At 39.7% G+C, this 8,513-nt stretch overlaps 1 protein-coding gene across 1 annotated transcript in view; it reads right to left on the reverse strand.

The window, feature by feature from the left end:
- The window catches only part of LAMB4 (laminin subunit beta 4), an 85,156-nt gene extending 80,110 nt beyond the window's left edge, over positions 1-5,046 (reverse strand). The window contains exons 1-3 of the mRNA XM_054016153.1: positions 4,964-5,046; positions 3,400-3,465; positions 1,720-1,877 (exon numbers count right to left, since the gene is read on the reverse strand). Of these exons, the coding sequence (XP_053872128.1) occupies positions 1,720-1,877; positions 3,400-3,433 (192 nt within the window). The 5' untranslated portion in view covers positions 3,434-3,465; positions 4,964-5,046. The remainder of the gene's footprint in view (positions 1-1,719; positions 1,878-3,399; positions 3,466-4,963) is intronic.
- Positions 5,047-8,513: the final 3,467 nt, after the last annotated feature.

Here is an 8,513-nt window from a genome sequence, read left to right on the forward strand (position 1 = left end):
TATGCTTAGCATCTTGGATAGGTATGTACTTGGGTGGCTAGCCCCTCACACCGACACGGCTACACTATTTTTAGTGGGCTGGCTGATCAGAGCTAGTGAGGGCATGTCTCCTTGAACTGGAATTCACACCTCCAGCTTGAAGTATAGACATAGCCTTACAAAACTACATTCTTCACATGCATGAATGCCCATCAGACTGACAAATACTGTGTATGTTTGCCTTTATGAGGCATTTTACAGGAAAACTACTTGAGGACGGCAGCAGCAAAGTGTCACTGGAGATTCATGTATTCATTTGTGAATACATTGAGCAGTCCTGGGATAAGAGAGAAGGTCCTCTCATGGATCAGTAACTGGTTAAAGAACAGGCTACGGGGTAGGAATAAATGGTCAGTTTTCAGAATGGAAGGAGGTAAATAGCGGTGCCCCCCAGGAATCTGTACTAGGACCAGTGCTGTTCAACATATTCATAAATGATCTGGAAAAAAGAGGTGAACAAAAAAGAGGGGGCAAAATTTGCAGATGATAGAAAATCTACTCGAGATAGTTAAGTCCCAAGCAGACTATAAAGAGCTACAAAAGGATCTCACAAAACTGTGTGACTGGGCAACAAAATGGTAGATGAAATTCAATTTTGATAAATGCAAAGTAATGCCTATTAGAAAACATAATCCCAACAATACAAACAAAATGATGCAGTCCACATTAGTTGTTAAAACTCAAAAAAGATCTTGGAGTCATTGTGGATAGTTCTCTGAAAACATCCGCTCAATGTGCAGCAGCAGTCAAAAAAGCAAACGGAATGTTGGAAATCATTAAGAAAGGGATAGATAAGAAGACAGAAAATATCATCATGCCACTATATAAAGCCATGGTACACCCACACCTTGAATACTGCGTGCAGTTCTGATTGCCACATCTCAAAAAAGATATACTAGAATTGAAAAAGGTACAGAGAAGGGCCAAAAAAAAAAAAAAAGATTTAAGGGTATGGAAGTTTAAAAAGACTGGGACTTTTCAGCTTGAAAAGAGATGACTAAGGGGGGATATGATTGAGGTCTTTACAATCATGAATGGTGTGGAGAAAGTGAATAGAGAACTGTTATTTTCTCCTTCACATAACACAAGTACTAGGGGTCACCCTGTGAAATTAACAGGCAGCAAGTTTAAAACAAACAAAAGGAAGTACTTCTTCATAGTACTTCCTTGAACAGTCAATCTGTGGAACTTATTGCCAGGGAATGTTAACTGTAACAGGGTTGAAAAAAGAAATAGATAAATTCATGGAGGATAGTTCCATCAATGGCTATTGGCCAAGATGGTCAGGGATGCAACTCTATACTCTGGGTGTCCCTAGCCTCTGACTGCCAGAAGCTGGGAGTGGACAACAGGTGATGCATCACTTGCTGATTGCCTGTTCGGTTCATTCCCTCTAGGGCACCTGGCATTGGTCACGGTCAGAAGACAGGATACTGGGCTAGATGGACCATTGGTCTGACCCAATATAGCCATTCTTATGTTCTTATGTCTCACTGATGCATTACCATTTCTGTTGAGAAATTAAACATCATCCTGAAGGCTACTACCAAGCTGTCTTCCGGCCCTAATAGAATATATACTTTCACCAGGTATATTTCTTGTCATCTGCTAATTATTTAAACATATCTAGAAGCATCTTCTTATAATGTGCAGTTATTTTATAAATAAGAATAAACCAACCTCAAGGTAGCCTATAATGCAGTATTTCTGAGGGCCAGTCAGTCCACAAACTGATGAAGCTGTTAGTTGCTCACTGCGACCCACTAGAAGATCTCCAATGGTTGGATGACAGGAGCCACTATCACAGTCATCCTCTGCATGCAGGAGACTTAACAGCACTGAACACAAAAGAAGACAAATACAGCTGTAATGATGTGACATGCTCGGCTATATGCTCCAGAGAAAAGCAGCTACACTGCAACATCACCTGAATTGTCCTTTGTCTACACTTTCCTTTTGTCCTTTGGTAAAGCTGCTTGACAGGATGCAAAAGAGCTTCTCTAATTCATAGGTTCATAGATTCCAAGACTAGAATGGACCATTTGTCTGACCTCCTGTATAAGATGGGCCATAGGAACTTCCCCAAACTAATTCCTGTTTGAAATAGAGCATGTCTTTTAGAAAAACATCCCATCTTGATTTAAACGTTGCCGATGATGGAGAATCTACCACAACCCTTGGTAGGTTGTTCCAATGGTTAATTACCCTCCCCGTTAAAAATGTGTGCCTTATTTCCAGTCTGAACACACCTGCTGCAGATCATTATAAATAAATTGGTAACTAGCATATTGCACATCAGTGCTAAAAATTTGATCAATATTACATTGTGCAGTAAACATGTGAAACTGCCAGGCAGTTGCTTTGTGCTTCATATGTATATATAGCAAGCACTGATGCAGTATTATTGATAACATCACAGGTGACCCCATGAACAGGGCCAGATTCTGATCTCATTTACATTAATATAAATCTGGAGTAACTCTGCTGATTTCAATTGAGTTGCTCCAGATTTATACCAGTGTAACTGAGACTGGAATCCAAGTCAGTGATTCCTTAGCTTGTCAGATTGCTTGAATTGAACCCCTGGCTTTTTCCAGGAGAAGATGGAAGTTTAGGAACAGAAAATAATTAGGAATCAGATAATCACAAAGCTTTATGGCTTGCTTTGCCCGACATGACTTTCAATATTTTCCTCCCAGTAAGTTAAGATTTTCCTTGCAGGGTTTTACCCTTTTAGGCAAGTTCTGTCCTGAAACATTGAACAGGAATGGAAGCCTTGGAGGCATCATTGTTTAACTCTGCTTGGCTGAAGTTCTGATAAAAATTGTGATCTAGGATTCTATGGGAAACTAGAGACATTATTAATGCAGTTTTAGAAATAGCAGAATAGCATCAATTAAGAGTGTTTGTAGGGAGTGCTGAAACTGTCAAACTTCAATTTATGGCTTAGGATATATTTCAGACAGGCAGCTTATTTACAAGCATTTTCAGTGGTCAAGTAATAGGAGTGTTTGATTAATCTGCCCTGCTTTGCTTCCCAGATTCACATTTATCAACTGTTGGCAGGCATGGGTTACCTGTTTTAGGGCCTGACCCAAAGCCTATTGAATACAATGGGAGTGTTTCCTTTGACTTTAACAAACTTTGAATCAGGTCTTTGGAATGGAGGTGCTGGAAAGAGGAGTTATTGTAGTGTTGCACCTGTGTCTAACCAGGACTATATTTCAGTAGAATTTAATAACCATTTAAAACACTAGAGGAAAGATGAAGCAATGTAATGAAAGGCTAGGAAAATATGTAAATTACACAATATTAACCAAAAAGGTTTAGCCTGGACATGTGTAAAGTATTTGCACTTACCAAACTTTAAAAGAATGATCAGCTCAAGCCACATTCTTTTATGTGACAACCAAACTAATTGGATACCTGCAGGAGGAAAAGAAACCTGTTATGACGTTTAACATTTTGCCTCATCAAACCTCTCCTAATTTGTACATTATGCTCAGAGCTGCCTTATATTAACTGATACCACTGAAATAAAAATACAAACAGATGAAAAGAAAATACAGGCTTTGATTTCCTGCTAGTGACTAACAGCTACATCAAAGCAAAAGAACACCTCAAAATTGCTTTTGATAAGATTTCAAAAGGTTATTGACACTTAAAAATAAAAATAAAATGCTATAAGCAGAAGTCCCATCTTATCATTTAAATATAACCCATTTAACCTTAAACAGATCAAGAGAGGCATGATAATTGTCTCATGCCCATATGCATAGCAGAAACAATGTTATGAGTGAGTCATTAAGCATGTGCAATGAGGAAAATAGTTAATAGCTCTGGACCAGGTGCTCATGCCCTGCAGAAAGGCTTGTGGAAGGGGAATCATTGGGAAACAGAGGTTTTTCTTGTGAGATTTTCTCTGCATCCTTCCCTCCAAGGGAAGGATTAGCAATCAGAGTGGGGGAGAAGCGAGACCTATAAATCCCAGGGGTCTCGGAGAAAGTAGATGGCAGTCTCTGTGCCTACTTGCCTGACACCTCAAACGAAGCCATGCTGTCCCCAATGTACATTATAACCCACTCCCTTTCAAGAGGGGCAAGCAGACACAGAGGACTTGTTGATACTGCTTGTAGCATTAACTTCTGTGGAGTTGCAGAGAATAGCAGCTTTCCAATTCCATCCCTGATCCTAATTCCCACACAGCCCTTGCCATGTGGCGTGAGCGAAGATGAAATTTCACAGGATACCATGGTAGGGGCATTTCAAGCATTTCAATGAAACTAGTCACATGAGTAAAGTCATTTACTTATTTGCAGGTTTGGGTCCTATGCAAGCATAGTTTGCAATCTCCATAATTACACAGCTATTTTCGCTATAATAGTTGGAAAAAATTCTAAAAGGACAACCAGCCTTCTGTGCTCTGTGCTGGGCTCTCATTATTTCAGTTCCCCCTAACGTACAGCAGCTTTGAAGGATCTTGAAGAACTATGTCTGAGAAGTTGAATAACCTTTGTGCAGTTGTGCTTTTGCTATCTAGTTGTAAAGGGAATTTCCAGCAGACCCAATTTCCTATGGCATAATTCAGCAGACATTTTCCTGTTGAGCTGAACTTCAAAATTTGATACTGTATGAAAATAACAGACAGACCTAAGTACAATTTTAAATACTGCCACTGAACAGCACTTGGACTTTTAGTAAGATACGTGTCAACAGTAACCCGTCTATCTATCTAGGTAGCTGTATGGCCCCATCACTACTACAGTATCTGAATTACTAATATTATAAAGTGCTGCACTAACAATATTCACTGAAGCCTACCTTTGTTGTTGCATTGGTTTAACATGTGAAATGACAATCAGCAAAAATGACATGCTGTAGCTCAATGCATAGCAGGAAAGTTAAATGTTGAAAAAGGTCTTACCTGGACCTGGGAAGATGAAGCGTTTCTAGAAATGAATGGAACAAAATGAAGACAGCAAGACAAGACATACCAGTGAGTTTCAGCTAAGAAAGGAAAGTGCTTACCCTCAGGCATCTGGGCGTAGAAGAAAGGGAGAACTAGTCTAAAACCTGCCAAAGAGGTGATTTGTGAAATCATTCGGCCTGAGTTTTTGCTGTTAGCAAATACATGTAGTAAATAGAAACAGTGATAGATATATTTAGAGCAGAAAATAGCATTGCTTTAGTTTAAGAATTAGTCTATGATTCACAAAATGCTGGCTTGTGTGTCTTTGATTCTGTGTTCCACTTTGCAGCTGAGAACCAACATATTTATATCTAATTTACAACAAAAGGTTAATAGCATATGAATACCCTAATTTGGGTAGGGACAATTAAAAGCAGAGTAGAGTGGACTTCCAACAGATGTGCACATTGACTTAAAGAATTGATCCTTTGTGTCTGAGGAGACGATGTAGAACCATACACTGAAAATAAGAGCTGGAAGGGCTAGTGGTACAAGTATAGCTAAGAGATCTGGCCATGTACCTAGAAGTACAATAGATTTCCTGGATGGCCCTGGACAAGTCACAGCCACATTTTCAAAAGGGGCTACTGATTTTGGGGTGTCTCCTGTGACAGGATCCCTGGGGTGTAGCCTGGGACTGTGGGACCGCTGTGCCCCCTGAACTCTCTCCAGCCTGGACTTTCTCTCATAATGCCTTGCTAGTGACAAGCAGCAAACCCCTCCAGGCGCTGTGATCACTCAGCACAACAGCATGTGGAGCCCCACACACAGCTAGATTGCATGAATGTTCTCAGAGCCACTCCTGAATCACACAGGGAAAGGCATCTGCCAGATCCCCCCAGCTCCCAGCACTGTACCTCAGGAATATGCCGTCTTGCACTGCTCAAGATGAGCAGTGCAAATTTATTAATTGGTTCACCACTTCATCAATGGAAAGTGGATATAAACCAGCCTTTGCAAACCTGAGCAGTTTTGCCACACACTTCAAACAAACTCACTGGTAAAGATAAACAGTAAAACAAATGTATTGACTACAAAAGATAGATTTTAAGTGATGTTAAGTGATAAGCAAAAAGTCAGAGTTAGTTACCAAAATAAAATAAAATATAAGCATGCAGTCTAAACTCTCAACCCTATTAGACTGGGTAACATCTAGATTAAGCAGTTTTTCTCACCTCACTGGATATTGCAGTTCTTAATATACAGGTTTGTCCCTTAAACCTGGGCTAGCCTCCTCTGTTGGAGTCTTTAGTTTTCTTCTGAGTGTCTTGGTTGCTTGCAGCATAGGTAGGGGCAGAAGAAAGGCCAAGCATGAGCCTGTTGTGTTCTGTTTTATACCCTCAGTCCCATGTGCTTGGGGAGCACAAGTCCAGGCATGTCTGGGGGCATTGCTGAGTCCCCGGCAAGGTTGAGCAATTCCCCTGGTCTGGCCTCATGCAGGTGAGTCATCGAATTGTAGCTCGCTTGCTGGACAATGGCTGTTGATGATTGTTTGACACTTTACCCGGGGCGTTGGTTACTCTCCTTGCTGTTGTCTCTGGGGAGCAAATATCTGCCTGATTCCCCAACTTACAGCATGTTTTAGTGACAACCATACAACACGATCGCATAACTTCATATGCACTAAAGAGATACCTATTCAGATAGAACAGTGAATTTCCTCACATGGCATGCTTTATATGCAAGATCATGATTATATAAAAATGAGGAATATGGGGGTTACAGAGTGCTCCCCCAAGGTACAGAATGTCACATCTCCAATTTTGACTCCCCAGTTTGAAACACTTTGATTCTGATTTTAAAAAATGCTGAGCACCCCAAAAATGTTGGGCACTAAGATGCTTACCATCAGTGGTTACTTTTGAAATTTTTAGTCTTAAATCCTCAGAGACTCAGTTTCCTTATGTATAATTCATTAGTTTGTTTGTAAAACACCTTGAGATCCTGTGATAGAAAGTTCTATAGATGAGCATTATTGTATAACTAGGTGATCACCTTTCTATCATTTAATTCTTATGCTGACCAGAAAGTTCTTAAATTCCTAAATTAAGGCCTTAGTGTTGTGACTGTTCTTCTGCCACCAGGATTGCCCTCACAGAAATAATTCACGCATCTATATTTTTAGAAATGTTTCTCCTCAGGAACACTTGTAAATTACTTATTGGAGCACAACATCCTCTTCTCAGGCTGACTTCATCCCCTAGTTGGTGTGTATTCACCTACTGGGGGTATGAATGATTGTAGAAGTGTTTTACATTTAGTGGGCATAAATACTGACAAATAAACACAAAGGATTAAGCAATAAATCATTTTTACTACAAGATGTACATTCTATTTTTCATGATTAAACAAGGTATCAGTGTAGATAAGGGTCAAATATTGCAAGAGAATATTATTCTTAGGATAATACTATATTGTAAAATAATGCTTGATCTTTTATTAATATATTTTGTAGGAAAAACATTTTTGTTGCAGAAAAATTATGTGCAAAAGGAATATAGTAGAAGATTTATGTATAAGTTACAGGTAGGTCCAGCCTTTTGAGTTATATCGGATCCCAAGCAAGAGTGGGGCCTCAAACTACTGGAGGCAGGGACTAAGAATCTCTGGTCCCAGCACTGGCAAGGGATCTGGATTTAGGGTGAGTCATCATTTCCACTGGTGGCTTAGGGGGATATGGAATTGGTCTATGACTTGTCAAGTCATCACAGGCTCGATGGTTGCAGTTGCTATGCCTAAGGTCCATCCTTGGTACAGCCTGATAACTAAAACACAAAGTTTATAACAAATCAATATAAGTTTCTTTCATAAAGACTAGCCAGACTATGATGGGGAGGAAGGGGTGTGTATGGAAGGATGACTGCTTAGTTTAATTTAGACTGTAGCAATATTTTACATCTATATTGCACTCTTCATTCTGTGGGGTCCAAAGAACTTTAAAAAATATGGACTGGATATTGTTATGTGCTGAGACCCCGTACCTCCCATTAAAGTCAATGGAAATGGGACGTTTTCAACAATTCTCATTGCAGAACTCCTGGGTCAAATCCTGAAGTCCTTACCCAGACAAAACTTCCACACCATCTTACATCCCTGAGGTTTCACCCAGCTCAGTTCCCAAGGAAACACCAAAACAAGGGACCAGATTTTGGACAGAGCTGAGCACATCACAGTGAGAGCTGCTGGTTTCTGAACATGTTTGAAAGTCTGGCCCAGGATGCTCGGCCCTTGAAAATCTGGCCTTGAGCTCTTTTGAAATTCTGGCCCCTTCCTTTAAGGTCCTTGCATTTTTATTAGAACTGGATGAAAAATTTACATTGAAAATATTTTTGATTAAAAATTCCTGTGGGATTACATGGAGATCTTCTCATGAACATTTTTGTCTTTGTCCTAATTTGGGGGGTTTTCACTAAAATAATCAAAAGGCTGGTTGTCAAAAACTGGAAAATTTTGGAGGTTTGAGTTTTTAATGAAAAAATTCACAAAAAAATTCAATGAAAACAAA

This window comes from Malaclemys terrapin, chromosome 1 (genome assembly GCF_027887155.1).
Source record: "Malaclemys terrapin pileata isolate rMalTer1 chromosome 1, rMalTer1.hap1, whole genome shotgun sequence".
In the NCBI taxonomy this organism is placed as follows: Eukaryota; Metazoa; Chordata; order Testudines; family Emydidae; genus Malaclemys; species Malaclemys terrapin.